The sequence below is a fragment of the Nannobrachium achirus genome, assembly GCF_963921795.1.
Source record: "Nannobrachium achirus genome assembly, chromosome: 19".
NCBI classification, from domain to species: Eukaryota; Metazoa; Chordata; class Actinopteri; order Myctophiformes; family Myctophidae; genus Nannobrachium; species Nannobrachium achirus.
Window position 1 is genome coordinate 20829007 of NC_137826.1, and position 24398 is coordinate 20853404.

Below are 24398 nucleotides of genomic sequence, written 5' to 3' on the forward strand. Positions count from 1 at the left end.
CTGGAATCAAACTGGCGCAGCCGCCAGGCATCCATGCCAATGTGGCAATGCCCAAGTAGTATGCACTTGGACAAGTAGGGCAGCGGGCGCCCTGTATTCTATACAGTTTGAGGAGATATTTGATGCAAGTGCATCAAATGCATTTTCAAGAATATCCTCACCACCACCATGACAGTATACTGTATAAGTCCACATCTATCAGACTTAATCCAACACTTCTGATTCAAACTCACCTCCCTCAGATCCATAAGGGTCCCTATATCTGACCAAATGATTGAATACTTGTTGACTCCATATGATAACAAAAATATATTGTGTATTACTTTGTAATATAACGGTAATACTTATACTTGGTTGTGTGAAGTGAGCGGTGCTTCACACTAGAAAATATTGTTCCTTAAGAAACAGTGTGGGTTCGAGTATACATATATGATTAGTGTATGATGATGATGATGTATAGACCCATGATGTCACAGGGGGCATATGGGGCTTTTAAGCCATGACATCATTTTGTAGTCAGACCTCCAAGCAGATTTATTATCAATTCTGTCCCTCGCTATTTCAATAGATCCGAGACAAAAATAATGACTATTAGTATAATTCTACCACTTTCCTTTCAACAACAAAGAGAAGACAAATTAGTAAATAGTAAAAATAGTAAAAAGATTCACGGGCGCTGGGGCCTTTTGGCCCCAAAAGTTCTCCTCTGCCTACAAAATGATGTCAGACTTAACAGCCCCATTGTCCACTCAGAAAAGAAACATACGGATAGAGGTGGTACATACTGTATACTTACTCATGGACAGTGTATCAAATACTTATTACTTATTACACACAAAGTCATTACACACAAAGTCACGTATTAGAGCGGCTAGAATCCCCCCTTGAATAAGGAATATATTTAGGCTACTGGTGTTCAGGCAGGACTACTCCGCTATACAAACTTCTGCTGGGTGTATACAGCTGGGTCATCATCACCATACCAATCCCTGTGCTAAAGCTGTTTCCCTGTTGCACAATGCCTACGAGCTTCGGGGAAGTGATGCTACTCCATCTTTGGAAGGATGGCACTATGTTTTAGTTAGAGCAAACACCATCTGCATCCCACTGGAAATCCCCTTGGCCGAGCAAGGCAGAGTAGTCCCAGACCTCTCACTGCTGAGAATGTTACATAACTGCATTAGAGGCAGCTGGTGGATGGATGACCTGAGTGGAACTATCATTGGTCATCTTAAAAAAATGGTCCTTTAGGGATCAAGTGCTGACCTCGGTCTGCCATCCTGTATCAACCTACTCCAGAAGGTGGTGCTGTAAACATGGTCATACTGTACCAATAAGCACTCTTTCACATAGATGTGGAGTGTGTGTGTGTGTGTGTGTGTGTGTGTGTGTGTGTGTGTGTGTGTGTGTGTGTGTGTGTGTGTGTGTGTGTGTGTGTGTGTGTGTGTGTGTGTGTAGCTGAAGTACACAAGCCAAAAACTGCACTTTGAGCTTGAAGATGAATTGAAAAATGATATCCGGTATATATAGTACCACATTTTGGAACATCCTTGACCAAAAATGGTGTGTATGTAACAAACCATGTAATAAATAAATAAATTCTTGCTGAATTGCTTAACAGTTGTGATACATGATACAGGACAGCTGCGTCATGTATTCATATAGCAACCTTATCTTAGCTGTGCGCTATGTCTCCACTTCTACACACACAGATACTTGTGTGTGTGTGTGTGTGTGTGTGTGTGTGTGCGTGCGTGCGTGCGTGCGTGCGTGTATGAGCCTGCATATTAGTCATCGTCTGACATTACTTTATTACTACTGATTTAAATGGTGATTATGACGGAGCAGTGGCTCTTTGGGTGGTCCCTCGTGTGTGTATATGCCAATGTTAATGAATGATGGTACTCAATGGCACACACACACACACACACACACACACACACACACACACACACACACACACACACACACACACACACACACACACACACACACACACACACACACACACACACACACACACACACACGTAAATTCAGGTGCATGGGAATTGGGAACACATAAATAGCATAAATAAATGCCCTCCTTCAGACTGTGTATGTTTGGACTGACAGTGTTTATATTTAGAACTGTGTTCTGTTCCATCTGTACAGAGAGGACAAGACACAACAAAAACTCAACCCTGAGAAGTCAGCCACACCCACTTTCCTCTGGCCAGCCTCCCCATAAAATAAGTCCTATATTGCAAGAACATATCGTCGTTGTCGGGTGGAAACCTCGTATCTCCAAGTTTCAAATTTGTATGTTCTTTCGCAAGGCAAAGCCCTGCTTCATCGTACAAGGCCGTCACAGCCGATCTACAAGCACACAACGCCTCGCGGTGCGAGTCGTTGTGTGCTTGTAGATCAGCTGTTTTCACTAGTTTAAATCATTTTTTAAAATGATAAATACAAAACAAACGGTTTTGGACATACACAGGTTTCACCCGACAACAACGATATTTTTGACCATTTACAACAATGTTTCCCAAACAGTGGTTCAGGACCCATTTGTGGGACACAAGATTTTTCATTAAAAATACATGAAAAATCTAAGAAATTCCATAAATTAGAAAACAAATGTTTAAGAAGTAGTGAAAATATCCGATCTACAAGCTTCGCTCCACGTTTTGAACTTATAGATCTGCTGTTTTTAACATTTTATACATTTTTACTTTATTTTTTTCTTTTCATTTCAGTTTGTAGGCGACACCTTGGCTTGCCTGCTCTGCAGCCTCTATCAAGTTCACCTTCTTGTAACGGACATTACTGCCATATTCAAAAACTCATACATTGCTGCTTTAGACTCTTTAAAGTTCTTCTTTTTTCTTGCATTTCTTTTTATTACTTCCTAAAAAAGAGGAATGAGCTATTATTTTAGCCCTTAGAATAGCCTTTGCCTAAAGGCGCTGATCATGATGAGCGATGTGGGCCTTAAATGGTCATTTTCTCTGCTCAGAATTATGGAGAAACTGTGAAGTACATCCTTATATCATGTCCAAGTAATGGCATGCGCTGTAGCAGAGTGCTGTGCCGTGTGTAAAACCTTACATCAAACTAGACTAAACAAAAAGAAGGGCAAAGACACAACCATGAAGGAAGGATATATGCATGTAAAATGTGCTTGTGTGTGTGTGTGTGTGTGTGTGTGTGTGTGTGTGTGTGTGTGTGTGTGTGTGTGTGTGTGTGTGTGTAGACAAGAGATGGACAAGAGTTGTACAAGAGATGGAATGCTCATGGTAATGGAAAAGAGATTGAACATGTGCATGCCTACAAATAAACACAAAATATGTAAAAACATACTATGTACTATGTGATTGTGACGCACACGCACACACGTATGTGTCAGTGTACAGTATGAGCAGCATGTATATCTGAGTGTGTGTGTGTGTGTGTGTGTGTGTGTGTGTGTGTGTGTGTGTGTGTGTGTGTGTGTGTGTGTGTGTGTGTGCGTGTGTGTGTGTGTGTAAAGCGTATGGTGTGAGCAGTGGTTTTCCCACACTGGACAGGGATCCCAGGAGCACACAGGAAGCGATGCCTGCTGGGAATTTAGACCCTGAGGAATCTCATCTGCTGTTCATCAGCCAGGTCACTCAGACATGGCACTACATGCCCGCACACACACACACACACACACACACACACACACACACACACACACACACACACACACACACGCGCGCAGCGCGCACACGCGCACGCACACACACACACACGCTTGCACACATGCACGCACGCACACATTTAGTGCAGTTAACATTAAGATGAGCTTTATTGCCGGAGTGATAAAACTGTCGGCATAACATGAACACTTTACTGTTGGGGAAGAGGTTCACTTCACCGTTGCTCTTAACTCACATAGGCTTCTCATAGCCAACAGTTACACAATACTAGACCTGTTCAGAAAACAGACCCCTGTCTTTTCTCCCCATGCAGGCTGAGAAAAAAAAGGAGAAGAGGAATGCTCTAGTATAATTCTCTGCCAATCTTTCATTACACACAACTATGACCTGTCCCTCAGATCTGCCATCATCTGAGTGAGTCAGAGGAGCCAGAAGACCACGGTCTCTCCTCTCCAGAGGAAAGCCTTGCAGAGAGTGAAGAGAGATGTGTTAAAGAGAGGAGGAGGAAGAAAAAGAGCAGAGAGAGAGAGAGAGAGAGAGAGAGAGAGAGAGAGAGAGAGAGAGAGAGAAGAAAACAAATAGAAGAAGAGCAGAAAGAGAAACAGAGAGAGGCAGAGCCAGAGAGAGACAGGGAAGGAGGAAGAGGGAGATGCCAAAATGCAGTTGTACTGGTGAGTTAAGAATGTGAGCTGGCAGACGAACCTCTGAACCTCACCGAGATGAACCACCGGCGTGTGTCTAACCACAACACTCCAGCCACACATTACACCAACAGACAGGCCAGGAGTCGAGATAACCTTCTGATGTATGATGACTTTGGCGAGGAGAACTGCGTTCCCGGACACTGCCTTTGGTGAGTTATCTGTGCATATCCAATATCTTTATCAGATATTCCCAAATGTAATCCTCCCTTATTATGTCTGAGTAATCTATTTCTCAACAGCTGCAACAAATTAAAGATTACTCTATATGTTGAACAAAAATAATATGTTTTATAATTCTTTATTAGTTGATTAGATTAAAAAAAATGAGCTACCTTGCCATTAATATATAACAATAAAAGTTCCTGTGTAAATCTATAAATGTTTTAAAGACTGTTTTAAGTTCTAAAGTTTTAATGACTTACTGTGTGATTGATAGTGGAAAGGATTACCATAAAGGTATTCATGTTGGTAATGATGACTCATACTGTACATGTATCAGACACAAAGTGCTGCTCTGGAATGTGGGACATTTTAAATTAATAGTAGCCTAGTACACAGTGATTCCCAACTGGTGTGCCATGGCACAATGGCTTGCTATGAGATACTGTAAGTCAGGTGTGCCTTGGGATTTTGTGACAACCACACATTATTATTGCAATATATACAACTACACAAAAACCTCTGTGTTACTGTATAGAGGCATTTGTGACCTGTGTGGTTCAAATAGGGGTTGTTGCTGCTTTAATGTAATTTAGCAATGTTTCACATCAATTTTCGAAATATTTCTTGAGTAATATATTGTTTATAAACCTTTATTTGGCATTAGTAAAATAAATAAATACACTTTTACAGACTGGTAAGAGAGATAACATGGGTTATAGAGGCAACTTCGCATGGGGTTGAAATACAGCACAAAAGGTTAACATAATTAAACCAAACATGAGATTTCCTGTTTGGGTTTTGGTCAGTGGTGTAAAGTGACTACCGGTGCATTTACTCAAGTACTGTACTTATGTACAATTTTGTGGTATTTCAATACTTTTACTTCTACTCCAATTATTTGAAAACTTTAGTTACTAGTTAATTTGTAGATTTCTATCATTATGACAAATCACACATCAACCACTTCAGCCCTATATATATTTCGGCCGTTTGAAAATAGTCGATCTACAAGCTCACAATGTGTCACATCCAGTTTCAAAATAATTATATACATTACGAACTTGTGAAATGGGATATTCTGCATAATGAGTACTTTCTACTTTTGGTACTTGTGAGTACCTTTTATACCACTGTCTGGTATCGGTGCCCTTAATTGAATTCTCTTCACATTTGTATTATGTTAAAAGTAAAGGCTGAATGTTTGTGTCACGTGTGTGTGTGTGTGTGTGTGTGTGTGTGTGTGTGTGTGTGTGTGTGTGTGTGTGTGTGTGTGTGTGCCAGCCACAGCAGTGCAGAGAGACAACTCATGGCACGCATCACCGCCGTCAAGAGACGGCAGGCTCTACGAGGCCCCGCCTACATGTTCTCTGCTCCGTCCAGCAGCCTATCGGAGGTCGAGCAGCGCTTCCTGGAGGCGGCCGAATATGGCAACATTCCAGAGGTGCGGCGCATGCTGCTGCAGATGCCCAATTTGAACGTCAACGCCGTAGACTACATGGGCCAGAATGCACTTCAGCTGGCCGTCGCCAATGAGCATCTTGAGGTGACCGAGCTGCTGCTGGGGAGGGCGGAGCTGGCAAGAGTGGGCGACGCCCTCCTACTGGCCATCAGTAAGATGTGTGTGTGTTGTGCAGGTCTCTTCTGTATGTCTTGTCTTGCCCTCTCTCTCTCTCTCTCTCTCTCTCTCTCTCTCTCTCTCACCCCACCTCTCTCTCTCTGTGTGTGTGTGTGTGTGTGTGTGTGTGTGTGTGTGTGTGTGTGTGTGTGTGTGTGTGTGTGTGTGTGTGTGTGTGTGCGTGCGCGTGCGTGTGTGTTAAATGAACACACACTAACACACATGTTGATGAAATTGAACTGAGGTAAAATGAAACCATGTACGCTTCAAGAGTTAAATGATTGTTAAACATCTGCATTACTTAATTTACTAGCCCTTACCCGTTCAAAGATATGAGCTCCGAAATGATGTGCAGTGTGTGGGTTATGGGATGTGCACTGTGCACACAGTATATGAGGGATGGAAAGTAACTTTAACTGGTGCTTGCATGATAATATGTAGGGGCATCAATGTAAGAAATATCCGTTTCGTTTAATGGCTACAGAGATACTGTGTACCGATCTGCATGATTTTTGGACAAAATCTGTAACAGGGCAAGACAAACGACACGCACACACACACACACACACACACACACACACACACACACACACACACACACACACACACACACACACACACACACACACACACACACACACACACACACACACACACACACACACACACACAGCTGGTTAAACATGTTGCCTCATGCTAGATGCAGAATAGATATGCCTCAAGCTAGATGCAGAATAGATATAGATACACCATAAAAATGCTAATATACAGCATATGATTTGTGAAAGTGACAAACGGGCTTCACAGTTATGTCAGGTGTGTTCATATGCTAATGGTGATGCGATTTCAGATCAATTGCTCCAGCAACTGAGGAGAAACGCTGTGACAGACACTCACTCAGACAGACAGACAGACACTCACTCAGACAGACATTTGGAAAATTATATGTTTGATGTAGAATTGTTATTTTGATCAACATAGTCGGGGGATATCTTCAGAAATAGTGTCATATCCTGGAATAAATTCCTTACCAAAAAATGTATTCACCAATGTGTTTGTAAAGGTGTCTAGTAACACATCTCACAAAGACTGAAATTCAGTTTCCCTAGGAGAATCCTTGACAGCTGCTGAAAGTTGGGGTCCCATTAAATTAACTATACAGGATAAACACACCAAAATAAATATGCTTTAAGTAGCATGTGAGGGGTCAAACTAGGGTTTTTTCATGATTCTGAATCCATTGCAAGCATTTGTTTTGCATGAAAAACATTCTTACTAGACACCTTTACAAACACATTGGTGAAGAAATCATTTGGTAAGGAATTTATTCCAGGACTTTTTAAGATATCCCCCCGACTATAGACTGGTTTATTGTTTACAAACATTGAGACAAAATGCACAGGTGACTGTATCATGTAATCAATTCCGTACAATCCCCAAACCTGTTGTTTTGGGGAGCGCTGTTTTCATTGGCTAATTTTGGTACCGACCCTGCGCACGCATCTAGTTCTTATCATTGTAACGTGGACCAGAAACCCGTCAATATGGTAACACATCAATACAGCATGGGATTGTGGACAAAATCTGATACGACAACAAAATATTCAAAGTTTTTGGTCTGAGACGCTAAATGTCATCAAGTGTTGGTCCGTGGCTCAAATGCCGAATAAATAATGGACGTTGACATGAAAAGGGTTGAAAACCTCTGCTCTAATGTGTTATTTAGGTAAGGGCTACGTCCGTATCACAGAGGCCCTCCTGGGGCACCCTTCCTTTAGAGACACCCGTCGGCTTACGGCCAGCCCTGCCCAGGCAGACATGTTGGATGACTTCTATGCTTATGACGAAGATGGGACCAGGTACTGTAATGAAACAACGTTTATGATACAAGGGTGGCTCTTCAGGGTTCCCACACATCTTCACCAATTAATTTCCAAAACTTTTCCAAAACTTTTCCAGAATATTTAACCTGATTTCCAGGACTAACAATAATTCAGCTCAATAACGAGTCGCTTACTCCTACGTGCAATGCCTAAAGACAGGTAGTGTATGCCAGTGGTTCTCAACCTTTTCAGGCTGTGACCCCCAAAATAATCATATTTTAACTGGGGACCCAGTTAAAGTGACAAGCACTAAGAGTTGAGGAATTTTGTATAACACGTTTCTATTGTGAAAATAGCAGATCTACATGCTCACAACGCCTCGCGTTGCGAGGCGTTGTGAGCATGTAGATCTGCTATTTTCACAATTTCTGCCTCTAATATCTGACAATTTGGCCAATGTTGAATTTGTCATTTCATAGGTATTAACAAAATCAATAACCAAAGACAATGCATAGCTATTTTCCAGGACCTTCCAGGACCCTTGATCAATTCCAAAACTTTTCCAGTCCTGGAAAAATATTTTTCTAATTTCAAAATATTTCCAGGAATTTCATGACCGTGGGAACCCTGGCTCTTTCTTTGAGGTAGTTCTTAAGGAATTTACTTTAGTGCTCTGCACTCTCTAAGTCACAAATGGATAAAGTAACAGATATTACTGTGTACTTGGTATATTATTCACTGTACGTTTCGATACGTTCCTGTAGGTTCTCCCATGACGTGACCCCAGTGATCCTGGCAGCGCACTGCCAGGAGTATGAGATAGTGCACACTCTCCTGGGTAAAGGGGCACGCATTGACCATCCGCACGACTACTTCTGTGGCTGTGACTCCTGCAACTACCAGCAGCAGTACGACTCCTTCAGCCACTCACGGTCCAGGATCAATGCCTACAGGGGCCTCGCTAGTCCCGCCTACCTCTCACTGTCCAATGAGGACCCAGTGTTGGCGGCATTGGAGCTCAGCAATGAACTGGCTATGCTGGCTAACATTGAGAAAGAGTTTAAGGTAATCTTTGAGACGTGCAAACAGGTATTTCGGGGCATGGCCAAATCCGCCAATGCTTCTTCTCCGGGTGAAACAACACAGCTTTCACCATTGGAATTGCATTACGGAACGTCATAGCTCAACACATATGGGGAAGTAATGTAGTGCAGGTAATAAGCCAGTAGCTATGCCCCTCCCAAAAAGCTTTTGTCCAATGCTAGCTTAGAATAACTTCCTGCTTGCCAAGGTTTGCCTTGGCAACAGCCTTGGCAAGCTGCCGGTTGCTACGCTAGCATTGGACAAAAGCTTTTAGGGGAGGGGCATAGCTACTGGCTAATTGCAACAACCACCAATCTAGTGAAAATTAAAACGGGACGGCCAAATATTCAAAGATGTCCGTAATACTGCCAATAGTCATATTCTTTGAGACACACATGCACGTTTTTTGCCGGGCCAAACAAGGGAATCACGTGACGTTAATCCCCTTCCCCTATTCGCTCATACTAGGACATGACGTATGTGTAGGCAGAAGAATACATGGATTTTGACCTTTGATTGACTTCTGTTGACTACTTCCATATGCCAGTCTCTAATGACTAACATGAACCCTACACAGACTCTAAAGCTGTAATTCCATAACAGTTGTTTTACTAGAGAATAAAACATAATCTTTACCAATCTGCATGGTAGAGATAATAGAATAGAACTAACACATCTGCGGTAGCTGGAGGCGGTCTCCCTGAGTTTAATACATTTCTTTCCTTTATCCTGTTTGCAGAACGACTACTGCCGTCTGTCCAGCCAGTGTAAGGACTATGTGGTGGGTTTGCTGGATCTGTGTCGCAGCACGGAGGAGGTGGAGGCCATACTGAGCGGAGAGAATGACGGTGAAGACACCTTCGATCCACCAGGGCGACCCTCGCTCACACGTCTCAAACTAGCCATCAAGTACGAACTCAAGAAGGTCAGCACATCCGTCAATCAATAAAGGACGAGATCAACTCAGTTTACCCTCCTTTTTAGTTCTGAAACTCAGTTTATCTAATAATTATTTGTTTTTTTTACATATTATTCACTTAATAACTTTATATTTAGCAGCGTATGGACGCCTATAATTACATATTGGTCACCAAAAACACTGTAATTAGGGATAGGACGATAATCATTTTTATCATTTATCGTGATAAAAAAACGCTCACAATAATCGTATCCTGGACATATATCGTGAATTTGTCCTCCGTCATACACTAGGATGCAAATTCAGTACCACTTAAACGCTGAGTATTTGATAAAACAAACCTGTAAAGAGCGCGTGTGGTACGCTAATTATTTCACACCTCACAAATAGATTCCCAAAAATATTTTAATTGTCGCGATAATATCGTTAATCGCAATTATTTTGGCCACAATAATCGTGACATGTCATTTCCATATCGTCCCATCCCTAACTGTAATGGCCAACAATGAAGAAGGAAAACCAGATGTGTATTCATCTCTGGTAAAATGTTCATGCGGAACAAAATGAATCTTTCTCTGTTCAAGATTATAATCACATCTGCGTCCCATTGCACCTACACAGTAAAATCCTCAGTGTTCATTTAACTCTGAGAGTATTACAAATGTACATTTGTACACTCTAAAGAGTTACAAATGGATAAATGAACACTGACGATTTTTCCCCCTATTACTGTACACTGTGTGTAATAGGAGCGAGAGTACTCGTCTGCATACATATTCTTTGACCTGTTCCTCCACCAAAGATAGGATCAGATAAGATTTTGGGTCTGTGTAGACTGTTTATGTTGGGTATGTAGAGTTGACAGAACCAATAAACATTGTAGCAAGAAATTCCATCTGCTTCTCTCTCTCTCTCACCTTCCTCCCTTTCCCCCTACTTTGTTGGTCTCCCATCCTCCGCTCTCTTCACCCCTCAATGCCTGTATATGTCTCTGCTTTTCTCTCTTCATGGTTTTTAAAGGAGTAGTTCACCCCCAAAAAATGACTTATTTTCTATCAATTACACACGCCATGAAGCCTTGAATTCATGGAGATTTTCTTTTAATTTTTGACTCAAGACTCTTTGAGCCTCTTTGTGTCTCCTACGGGATAGACTCAGCCAGTCATCACTGGTCATAAAAGTATTGACTTTGATGCGAAAAAAACCCTAAAAATCTCCATTAATTCAAGGCTTCATGGGGTGTGTAATTGATAGAAAATAAGTATATTGGGGTGAACTACTCCTTTAAGCAGGAGACTCTGCTGTTTAACCACATCCCTTCTTTACCAAGGAATAGCTTTACCAATGCACATGTTGGCTTTATGATTTATCTATTTATACGGCCGTCTTACAAGTGGAACTGTGTTATGTGTGGCTGGGTGAAAAGGCTTGAAGGTACACTCAAATGTTTCTTTGTCCATCTAATTGTCTGAGACTAATCTTGCAAACCGCTGGACTAATCAGCAGAAAGGTTCTTGTGCACACTGCCTGTAGGCCTCGGAAATACTATACCTCCACGCATTATTCTTTTAATTGAAATGAGCGGTTGGAATGGGCTGAAACCTTGCCCAGAATCGATGTATTTCCTCAACTCCATATTTGATGTCAGACGTCATAGACATCATAGGACTTTCACATAACAAATAACTGAGTAAGCATGTTTGGGCTCTCACAGCATATCTCCATATACAGTACATGGATCTCCATATAATGGGTACCAGGGGTCTCCATTATATGGGTACTACATTTACATGTTGATTTGATTTGTTTCACTACAGTTTGTGGCACATCCCAACTGCCAGCAGCAGCTGCTGAGCATCTGGTATGAGAACCTGCCTGGCCTGAGACAACAGACCACTGGGATCAAACTACTGGTGGTCCTGGGAGTGGCTGTAGGACTGCCTGGGCTGGCTCTGGGTTACTGGGTAGCTCCCTGTAGCAGAGTATGTATGCTTTCCCTTTATGAACTACATAGGCCTGAGTAATTCAACCAATCAATCAATCAATCAATCAATCAATCAATCAATCAATCAATCAGTCAGTCAACCCGATACCCGATGCTATATAGTTCACCACTTTATCAGCATCATTTCACCCCCCCACCCCACTACACTTATGCAATGGCCACACCCCAGGTGAGACAGAAGAACTCCTTTTAGCCATTTAGCCTATTTTCATTGTCAAGCACTAAGTGAGATGTAGGCACATGTACTTTATTTAAATATTATACTATTCCGAAATACATTACAACTGATTCCAACCCCCTGTGTCAAAGAAACAGATAGATAACTGATTGTCTTTGGTTATCTTCTGGCTTTGTCTTTGCGCTAAGCTATTCCAAGAACATTGAAACAATGACAATTGATAATGAACAAGACAATGAACATCAATGAAAGTACCTGGAGACATGGTTATGTGCAGAAGTGCATTGGAGAAGCCCAATCAGGCACAGGCGCACGCACAGGCGCATGTGCACACGGACGCGCACGCACACACACATTTAGTGCAGTTTACATTAAGATGAGCTTTATTGCCAGAGTGATGCATAACATGAACACTTTACTGTTGCTGTCTCATAGGCTTCTCATAGCCAACAGTTACACAATACTAGACCTGACCAGAAAACAGACCCCTGTCTTTTCTCCCCAGGCTGAGAAAAAAAGGAAAAGAGGAATGCTCTATTTCTCTGCCAATCGTCGATTGGCACAAGTTGTTAAAGTATTGTTATTATCTACCTTATTCTTGACTTTCTCTTTCTCTCCCAGCATTATCTTTCATCGTCTCCTTGTTCCACTCTCTCTGTCAGGTGGGGAGAGTCATGCGTAGCCCCTTCATGAAGTTTGTGGCCCACGCCTCGTCCTTCTCCATCTTCCTGTGTCTCCTGGTCCTGAACGCTGCCGACCGCTTCGCAGGCACCGCTCTGCTGGCCAACATGACTCACCACCATCTAAGGGAACAACAGGCCCAGTCAAACTCTGGCCCTGAGCTCGGGGATCTGGACCCCCTGTTGCTCTATCGCATGACCACAACGCCCTTCACCTGGATGGAGACCCTCATCATATCCTGGGTCGTGGGTGAGCGTGTGCACTCTGTACGAATACACATTACACCATTGGTTCTCAAAGTGGGGTCCGGGGACCCCCAGGGGTCCTTCAGGGAGTTCCAGGGGGTCCCCCAGCTAAATGATAGTTAGGAACCAAATGGACCCTTATAGGTCTGTAACTCAGAGAGTGTACAAATGGAACCAAATGGATCCTAACGATTTTACAATATAAATTGGGGTTCTAGAGATAGAAATGCCATTAATGGGGGTCCGTATCCTAATGCATGTCAAACTGGGGGACCTTGAAATTAAAATGGTTGAGAATCACTGCTAGAGCCGGCATATCTTTTCAAATGGGGGTCCGTGGGCTAATAAGTGTCAATTTGGGGGTCCTTGACATGAAAAAATTTGAGAACCACTGCATTACACAGTGGCTTGAGTTTAGTCTTTATATTGTATGGTAATGATGTGTCCCATGTCACGACTCAGAAGATGAATTCCTAAAACGATACACTGTTCCGTTATGATTCTAATGATGGCATCAATTTCCTGTTAAATGTATCAACATTACAAAGTGTCTACCAGTACAGTTCTACTGATTTTAATTATTCCTGTCTAATCAATGTCTAATGTTGAGCATTGATCACCTGCCTGGACACCAGGTGAAGGCACTTAATGGTAGAAGAGACATCCATAACGGGGTCTATCTATGCACCGCAGCCATGATGGAAAGCCCCTTCCTTACTTCTTTCAGGTGTTACCATTAACAATGATTCTAATGAAGTCTCTGTTCCGTTTAGTGTAGCATAGTTGTTCCCAAACGTTTTAATTTCTCTGAGTGTACAAATGCAGAGTACAATTTCAGAGTTACACACCCGTAAGGGGCCAATTCCCACAGGAGAGGTGGATCTGCTTACTTTGCAAGTGTGTGGGAGGCAAAATGAGGGATATATACTTACCCCACATGATCACAACACAACAGCATCTGCCACACAATCCACATAATAAAATAGTCCTCCATGTTGCCTGTGCATATTGTCCATTTTCCACGCGTACACACGCACACACACACACACACACACACACACACACACACACACACACACACACACACAAACACAGTCATGAGTGCACGTGACTGCGTGTATACTATACATGTCAACAGAAAGAATATTGAGAAACATACATTTTTATATTGAGTTCATCTTCAACAGGGGGTCCAGGACTCCTAGGGGGTCCTCAGAGTTACTACTACAGGTCTTTGTGTGATACGATTACCACTTGAACCCTAGCATCCCTATTCTGAGGAGAACTTTAGATAGAAAAATTGCAGATCACAACGTCTATCTATCGTTATGCCTGAGATTGTTAGGCGAGGCGCTGTAAGCTTGTAGATCGGCTATTTTAACGCTATAGTTTCTCTTGGCTGAGGGATACTTAGGTGTAAAAACATTGAAGACCCCTGATTTCATTGGTCTTGTGTGTTTGTGTGAAGGTATGATCTGGGCAGAGGTGAAGGAGATGTGGTGTCAGGGTCCAGGGGAGTACCTGATGGAGCCGTGGAACTTTCTGGACTTCGGCATGTTGGCCATGTTCCTGGCTTCCTTCACTTCTCGCGTCTCCGCTTTAAAACACGCCACGGTGGCCCAGACCTACGTACGCACACACTACACCACGCTTGTCAACGTCACACTGCCTCCTGAGGTGCACTACTTTACACTAGGTAAGCATATAAACAGACAAACACAAACATCAAAAACTCACTTTTTTTTTAAGTGTTACCGTGCCCAAATCTGATTGAAGTTTGATATGTGATGGTGAACCGAAACTGGCCATCAGCTATTGCTTGGTTTTGGTGCCAGGTGATCTTGCATTCTAGGGTGACATCACCAACAAGCACCAATAGATGGCCAGTTCAGTACTCTGCTTTTCACCATAGATGTCAGGCTTCACACCGATTTAGGCTTTGGTTTCCCATTAATATGGAGAAGAATAAGCTTCACTTAATTTACCCTTGCCCACAGTGTTCTAATCAGCTCACCATTAACCAGGGAAATGCTTGCACACGCACATACAAAATCATATGAACTGACGCAGAGCCAAAGTAAAGCGCAGCGCTCTTTTCACAGCACGTATATACTGGTTGCCATCAGACCCCCAGCTGGTATCCGAGGGCCTGTACGCAGTCGCTGTGGTCTTGAGTTTCTCTCGGATCGCTTACATCCTCCCTGCCAACGAGAGCTTCGGGCCCCTGCAGATCTCACTCGGCAGGACAGTCAAGGACATCTTCAAGTTCATGGTCATCTTCATCCTGGTCTTTCTGGCCTTCATGATTGGCATGTTCAACCTCTACTCCTATTACATGGGAGCCAAGCAGAATGACGCCTTCACCACGTAAGACATCATTTAATCAAAGAGACACTATCACCATTTTCTTTCTTTTTATACACCATCACCATTTTCAACATGATCTCTACTTGGTGTAGGGCTAATGTTATTTCAATCATGTATGAAAACTCACTTGTACTCCTTGGAGTTCGATGATTCAGACTGAGAGTTGCTAGTTTCCACTAGGCATTGTTCCTATATGTCGCACCCTCTGTTTTTTTCCCCCTCTGTTTATTGTACAGTGTACAGCACTTTGGTTTAACACAGTTGTTTTAAATGTGCTCAATTAATAACGTGGCTTGGATTGGGTCAATAGCAGCCAAAAACAAACGGAGATGCAACGCATTGTCAGCTTGTAGTTGTAGATAAGCTATTTTCACAGAGAAAGATCAAAAGGTGTGGCAGAGTAGCCCTTCATTTCAGCCCAGGCTTGAATGGGTTGCACCTGCAAAATGCATCATTGGAATTGAAGGAACTGGATGGACAGAGAGGGGAATATTCTTGGTTAACATGGATAGCAAGTATTCTTGTTTAGCTTTGGCTACCAGCAAAGGAGCCTTTGAAGTAAATTCAATGAATTAGATTACTAGTTTGACATCTCAATCTTTCCTAATCTCTCTGTCCCTCTAGCCTGGAGGAGAGCTTCAAGACTTTGTTCTGGGCCATTTTTGGACTGTCAGAGGTGAAGTCCGTCGTGATCAACAACGGACACAAATTCATCGAGAACATCGGCTACGTGCTCTACGGGGTTTACAATGTTACCATGGTGATCGTGCTGCTCAACATGCTCATTGCCATGATCAACAGCTCCTTCCAGGAGATTGAGGTATGTCACTCTAGTGCCGACCTAAACAGGATTACCTTACCTTTACCGTAGCAGCACTGGAGCATTCACTAATGTTTGTGTGTGTGTGTCACGTTTAACCCTAACCCTAAAGCTGAAAAATAGTAAATAAGTGTAAATCAAGCATAACTCTACCCCCAACCACTAAAACGAACCTCTTAACGGCTAACGTTAACCCCAACCTGAACCTTTTCCAAACAACTATTTCTCTTGTGAGAGCCAGGAAAATGGTCCTCTCACAATGTTGATTTAAATAATTCTGCTACACTTTTTGGACATTTGGTCCTCACTCCTCACAAGTATAGAAATTAGAAACACAAGTCCACAACACACACACACACACACACACACACACACACACACACACACACACACACACACACACACACACACACACACACACACACACACACACACACACACACACACACACACACACACACACACACACACACACACACACACAGGCTTTGTAAGCTTGTAGATCAGCTATTTTAACACTATCTACAAAACCATCTTTCAGAGTAATCATCTGTTGTCCATTAGGATGATGCTGATGTGGAGTGGAAGTTCGCTCGGGCTAAACTGTGGTTCTCTTACTTTGAGGAGGGCAGGACCCTCCCGGTGCCCTTCAACCTGGTTCCAAGCCCCAAGGCCATGCTGGGACTGGCCACTGGCATCAAGTCCCTGCTCCAGCACTACCGAGCAGGACGTGGCAAAGGCATAGATGGGGCTCAGCTCAGCCAGGTAGTGGAATCTGTCATTTTTCTTGGACCTGGATTAAAAACAATCAACCACTTAAACCCTAGGGCTTACATGTAGAGCTAAAATAGGAGGGGGCCTACAGAGTCCCTGGGACTCTGTAGGCCCCCTCCTATTTTAGCTCTACATGTAAATGTAAAAGTGCAGAGCCACAAAAACCTATTAAAACAACGGTGGTTGAGTTCAAATATTAGATCAGTTGAGATATTTATTTTTATTTTTAGAGCCACACAGTCTTACCATGAAGGATAGATTAGGCTTTATTGGTCAGTCAAGGGGCACACCATCACCTGATAATTTAGTTGTGTGATTGAGAGCACCTCCCAGTGGTTATACTATTGCATGACAGGCTCTTGTACAGTTAAACTTGCACATTGTCAGAGGAAGGTACATTCTGGTCAATCAATTTTAACCAAAACAATATTTTATAGCTCGGAGAGAGTAAAACTTCAGAATTCAGCGGCTCCAGTGGCCATAGTCGATACCAGGTATGGAGTTACACTAAATTGTGTGTGTGTGCGCGAGTGTGTGTGTGTTTGTGTGTGTCACATATACTGTAATTATTTGATCATTTAGTACACTTAATGCAATTATGTACACTTACTGTATACTGAAGCTGATGAACATTTTTTTCAGAAGATCATGAAGAGACTGATAAAGCGCTACATCATCAAAGCCCAGATGGACAGAGAGAGTGATGAGATTACTGAAGGTATGAGTTCAAAATGTGGCTGCAGAAACATGACATAATCCATTCAGGTATTTCATTGATGCCGTTTATCCAGAGAAACCTGCTGTACAGTGAGAGCAAAGGAGGCATAAACTTCAGATGCAAGCAAGCATGGTTTAGACTTCAGAGCCAAATGGGCCTTGATCATGAAACGATCATGAAAGGAGAAGAGTTAGGAGCCGTATGGAGAATATTACTATCAAATGACATTCAAGAAGTACAAGACTTAAAAGCCCCACTAGTAGCCCCTAGTTGGTCCTTAAAACCAGCTGGAAATTGGCTGAAGGCTGGAAAGGTCAAAGGGTCACCAAAATCAGTAGGGATCATCCTGGAATCTACTAAGATATTTGGGTCTGAGAGTGGCTTTTGACTAGAGGGTAGATCATGGGGCATGAAAGCACTCAGCACGTTCCATCTGGCCATTAGATTTTGAGATAACTTTGGTGGACTGAGGGTGGTGCTAAAGGAAAGGTCATGGTGTCAAATTATCCCCGGACTGAAAAACAACAGCCGACTAGGAGGAGAAAACAAGCAGTGACTTACAGTAAAGAGTCCCCAGGAGGACTGGAGTTGAAAACCACTTTGTGTGTGTGTTTCTCTAGGAGAGCTGAAGGAGATCAAGCAGGACATCTCCAGTCTGCGCTATGAGCTGCTGGAGGAGAAATCTGAAAACATGGAGACACTGGAGGGTCTACTGAGGAGACTCAAGGAACCGTCATAGGAGATATACTGTACATCAGGTTTCCCCAATAGGCGGCCCACGGGCCATTTGCGGCCCGCGGGGGCCCACACCAACCCCAGTAATAATGGTGGTATAAGAGCAGCAACAACACTAGTATATCGTCGTTGTCGGGTGGAAATCTCGTATCTCCAAATTTGTACGATCTTTCCCAAATCACACAACGCCTCGCAATGCGAGGCGTTGTGTGCTTGTAGATCGGCTGTTTTCACTAGTTTAAATCATTTTTAAAATGATAAATTCAAAACGAACGGTTTTGGACATACAAGATTTTCACGCGACAACGTCGAAAACCATCGCTGGAGTAGCGGGAACGCCACCGTCGCCCCCTGCAATGTTGTGGCCCTCGGCTTGGTACCCTAGACATAATTCGGCCCTTGGGGAAAACTAATTGGGGAACCGTGCTGTACATCCCAGCACACCACTTTAGTTGTGCCCATTGTTCAGCTGCACTATGACCCCTGTAGAAGGAAGAGGGCAGCTGAACAGTCAGTACAAGCTTATCATGCTCTCTGTCCTTTTGTTACTCCCCTCCCACAGTACAAATAAAGGCTGGGTATAATGATAAATATATATGATTATATAAACACACACACCTTACATTTGCATTTAATCTTATACAGAGGGACTTAACCCGTTAAAACCGGGAAAGCATCCATGTAGTTTTTGATATTAGCGTTGGCTATTTCATAATAGCAGATGTACAAGCTCACAGCGCGGCACAAAGTGACGCGCTGCGAGCTTGTACATCAGCTATTTTAAAAAAAAATCTTTCAAGTGTGAGAACTACTGATTTAGAAGGCATTGGTAGAATCGGCCTCAGGTCTTGTGGGTTAGAATGGGTGCCATGCCATGACAGAATACGTTTGGGTTATTGATACTGTACACCAACTACTAGTAGTGACCAGTAGCAAGGACAGAAAACAACAGCCCTGAAGTCATTGAAGATCACAAAATGGAAAAGTGTCACCAAAGTGCCTTAACGTGATGGTCATCATGAGTAACGTTTCAGATTCTCTTCAGTACACGGATCGCCGAAGGAGACACCGAAATGCCTCGAATGTCAGTCATTCACACAGTACCACACTTCACCAGCAAAGCATACTGTACGTATGAAAAATCACACTGACAAAACAAATACCTGTGCCTATCCCTGTATTAGACAGGATGACTGAAATGTATTTACGCGAACAAAGTATTAAAATATAGATTTCTGTTTGTTTAACAGCCCTTTTGTCGTTCCTGTTTATTACTGGGGCCACTTTCCTTTTATGTGCTTGATGAGAGACAGTAATCCATCACTAGGATTATTTTTTCACGGGAAGGGAGCTTGACTGTTCGTTTGATGCAGTGATGTTAAACCCTGGCAAGTACAGGAAGTGTGCACTGTTTGAATCGCTGCCAGGAGCCAGACCAGGTTTAACTTTCCTTTTGCAATGACAGTAGCTATAATTTATTCTTTGTACTCTGCATTCATTGCTTACATTTGAAGCGTTTGCTTAAGCTTGGAACCTTTAGAACACCAGATGTATATTATCCTAATAGCAAAGTCTTGCCATGGAAAATGACTTGTGGATAAACATAATACAGTACATATTACGTACATACACAAAAGAGATTTGTTTCCTTCATTTTCACAATAACACTAACAGTATCTGTGAGCAATTGTGCATTATTTACTACATTGTAAAATCTTGAATTTACTGTGAGAGTAAGGTTAATTAACACTCCTGCGGTAGCTGCTCTGTAGCAAATGGGGGTTCAATGTCTGGCTCTGGGAGTGCCTTGCTCTTGGGCAGTTTTGACAGTAGGTTCCTGTTGACTGCTAATGCCTGGTTTAAACTTGGTTTGCATGCAAGTGTTATGCACCGGAAATGGCAGAGCAACATGCATTGAACAATAAAATTATTGGCTTTGGTGAGTGTAATTGATAGAAAATACGTCGTTTTTGGGGTGAACGACTCCTATAAGTTTCTTCTGTGATACCAACCATGTAATAAGCACCCAAAACAGTAGGGAAAAACTCTGTACATTGATATTACTTTATCAGTAATATCAGGACAGAGCATACAATGAGGTCCGCTGACACGCCCCGAAATTATAATAGTATGATACAGTAGTTCATGTGGTCTCTCTCCAGTGTGCATCCTGAAACAGTGGGAAACTGTCTCAGTGTAATCTGCCCAACAACAGCTGACCAGTACAGTAAGTAGTCATACAGTCAGGCTATACAGACAATTAATTTGATTGGCTTATAATTGCACACCCCCACAATGACATCATAAAAATATTAACTTGTTTTTTAAGATGATTCTTAAAGTGACAGTAACCCTTTAGGTGACAGGCCCCCTTTAAGGAGAGTGGGGCGGTCCTGTCCCCAGTTTTTTAATTTATTGAGAATGTAGGAAGAACAAAAGGGAGTCCGAATCTGGGACAAGACAGTCAGTCATTCCTTGACCAGCAGGCATATTCTTCTTCTTTCGTGTATCATCATCCTTGATGATTGGTTGACAACATTTTATTTCACTACCTAATGTCTGTCTGTCCGATGTCTGTCTGATATACACGCATGCTGACATCACTGATACTAAACAGTGCCCAAATTTGGAGATGACTGACATCACTGATACGGACCGCCGCCATGGTAACAGACGCATGCTGAAATAGTGCCCAAATTTGGAGATGACTCACATCACTGGCACGTCTGGGACTCACATTACTTTATTCACATTACTCTCATTACTTCCGAGACTCCTACATTCAATCTCATATATTGTGAACTCCCCATAACCCAAACTGCACATAATTCTGAGCACATATGTTCGAACAGGCAAGGACGAGTATATACGCATATATTAGGATTCCGTTTTTACCCTTATTTGAGCACAAGTTTTAAGTACTCAATTGTGGAGTATTTTTAGCACTCGATTATGGAATTCAAACAACAATTTGCTTGTGAGGAGGTGTGGTTGCATTGTTATAATGTAAAGGTATATCATTATATATAATTTGTGTATGTGAAATCATGTTAAATAATATAATTGATGGCTGTTAGTGTAATGGGAGGTTTTGTGTTCATTTTAACCCATTAAAACTAGGAAAGCATTGTGTGTCATTTTAGATTTTAACCACATTATTGCGACCGTCAGGGAGCAGTTTACTATGAAAACCTCCACCGGCCGTCCGTCCGTCGGTCGGTCACACGTCACACCTTTGCCCTGCTCATATCTCCGCATCAGTATGACATCACACCACATGTGTACACACACCTTTGTGTACGTTGCTGTGGCAACAGTCTGTTGTTGCTGGTCTGTTAGTGTACGTTAGCAACCATGGTTTTACCCTAGCAACCAACTGTTTACCATAGCAACCATGTTTTTTTACCCTAGCAACCAACTGTTTACCATAGCAACCATTTTTTTACCCTAGTCTAGTTGTACAAAGTAATCAAAGAATGGGTTGACTGGTAGGCTGGTTGACTGCTTTATCTGTGGAGAGTGTATGTCACAGAGTCCTTTTATAGCGATTGAAATCATGATGAGGTCACGATGAGTCATCTATGCCCAAATATAGATTTCTAGGTCAGATGGCCCATGGAGTTTGTGATGTCAAACCTAGCAACCCAATATAAACAAACCTGATGTCAGACCTGAAGTATCCTTTTATACCCATATATGGAGATACAGAGATCTCCATATATGGGCATATTAGAAAGCCCATATATGGGCATATACGGATGACATCAGGGATATCCATATATGGGCATAAAAGGGACAAGGGCTTACAGTTAAGAGATCTCCATATATGGGCATATCAGAAAGCCCATATATGTTCATATACTGATGACATCAGGAATATCCATATATGGGCATAAAAGGGACAAGGACTTACAGTTAAGAGATCTCCATATATGGGCATAAAGGGACAAGGACTGTTACAGTAGATATAGAGATGTCCATATATGGGCATAAATGAACAAGGACTGACAAACACTGAGATCTCCATATAACCTATGGGAATATAAGGGACGAGTACAATGCGTAGCATTGTGAGCTTGTAGACCTATTTTCTAAATATTGTTGTACATTAAAAACTTGAAATGGGTCGTTCTGCATAGTACTTGGGATTTGTTGATGTAAATGTTCACATAGAGTGTAATAATTGGTAAAACAAACTTTTGGCCTATTTGTGGAGATAAGCGACCAACGGTCGCTTATCTCCCGATTAGGGAGTCTTACTGGTTATTTTACACTTTGGATATTCTAAAATAGCAGATCTACAAGCTCATAGCACAGCAGAGAGTGACGTGCTATGAGCTTGTAGATCTGCTATTTAGGAATAATTGAAATATATTTGCCAAATCCTTCAATATATAATATTCTGATAAAGCAAGGATTTAGAAGAAATTTGTAGAAACGTCCTCAGGTCTTACACTGGGTTAAAACTCTGGATATTACTGTGTATAAATGCACAAGGATTAAAGCAAAAGGAATTCTCAGCAGTGAACATTTTTGTCAGGCCAATCCCAATCTGAGATTTGTCAAAACGGTTTGAAAGGAGTCCTCCACACTAGTGCTCTGTTTCCTAAACAATTAACACAATAATTGGTTAAAATCAATCTAAATCTAAGTATGTTCTTGCTGTTCTACATACACCCAACCAGTTGAAGAAATCACAGATTGAAACTTTAATGTTTGCGTGTGTCAAACATCCGAGACAACTGGGGTTACAGTATATGGAAGATGCTTCTAAACATGTATTCTATTGCTAGCTTGACCTCTACTAGCAATAGTAGAGGTCTAATCATTTCATTTGATCAAAATGACTGGAATCAGTCATTTGACCGAGGCTGAGAACTTGATACATGAATGCAACTTTCAGCAGACATTCCCAGATGTTTCAGAGAATGTTTTGAGGCAAAATACTTTCTGTTTTCTTTTTATTATTAATTTACACAACGGAATGTTTTTAACAAATTTCCATGATGTCAAAATGATTGTTCTTGTCGCGCTGATAGACAATAAATGACACACAGTATGGGTTTATCGCCCCAGGCCAAGGCAGGTTCATACACCACTACACCAGTTCTGGGCCCACACATACTTTGTTTCATCATTTTAACCTCTTTCAACCTGGTGTCCCTATTTGGGGCATGTTATTATAGGAGGAAAATAGCAGATCTACAAGCTCAAAACACGCTGTGAGCTTGTAGATCGTCTATTTTCTCTGCCATGACACCATCGTAAGATTACGTCTAAAATAGGGCGTAAGTGGTTAAATAAAAATGACCACAAGTGACTTGCACAGCAGCTTAACTACAGACACTGCTGGGATAGAAACCTCTTAGTAAAGCAACTACACCGTAAAACCTATGGTGCTTTTTTAACTCTTGAGATGTACAAGTGGAACCACAAAGACCCGTAAGGGTCTATGTGGTTCTACACATCCACTCATCTCACTGTTAAATTACCACTAGATTTTACAGTGTGCTGTTCTCTCTAAATCGACATAAATGTAGAGAAAACCACAACCCAGACGCCTGGAAACTTGGCATAGAGAATGTTGCTCCAACAGACTATATGGAAATGGGTAAAACAGACATACAGTATATGGATGGAATAACAGTCGGCTACAAAGAGTATAACCTCTGGTTATACGTTATGCTACAACTAGACCAAATCATGTCTTCATCCAGTGTTTCTCAACTGATGGCTCCTGTGAGTCAATCTCACAAGGACAAGGCCATGCTACAAAAACAACGTACCTATTGTCACTGTCGAGCAGAAACCTTGTATCTCCGAGTTTCAAATGTGTACGATCTTTTGAAAAGTAAAGCCCTGCTTCATCATACAAGACTGTCGCACAAAACTAGTGAAAATAGCAGAT

General features: G+C 42.1%; 1 protein-coding gene across 1 annotated transcript; it reads left to right on the forward strand.

Annotated features, from left to right (window-relative positions):
* Window positions 1-4380: 4380 nt before the first annotated feature.
* Window positions 4381-18494, forward strand: trpc6a (transient receptor potential cation channel, subfamily C, member 6a; the record flags this gene model as incomplete). The annotated part of the gene is made up of 14 exons (XM_080749310.1): window positions 4381-4514; window positions 5809-6137; window positions 7869-8001; window positions 8730-9030; window positions 9788-9973; window positions 11785-11949; window positions 12813-13080; window positions 14545-14772; window positions 15179-15443; window positions 16068-16263; window positions 16828-17028; window positions 17475-17531; window positions 17680-17755; window positions 18376-18494. The coding sequence occupies 14 exons, from the start codon at window positions 4381-4383 to the stop codon at window positions 18492-18494; spliced, it is 2658 nt and encodes an 885-aa protein (XP_080605436.1).
* Window positions 18495-24398: the final 5904 nt, after the last annotated feature.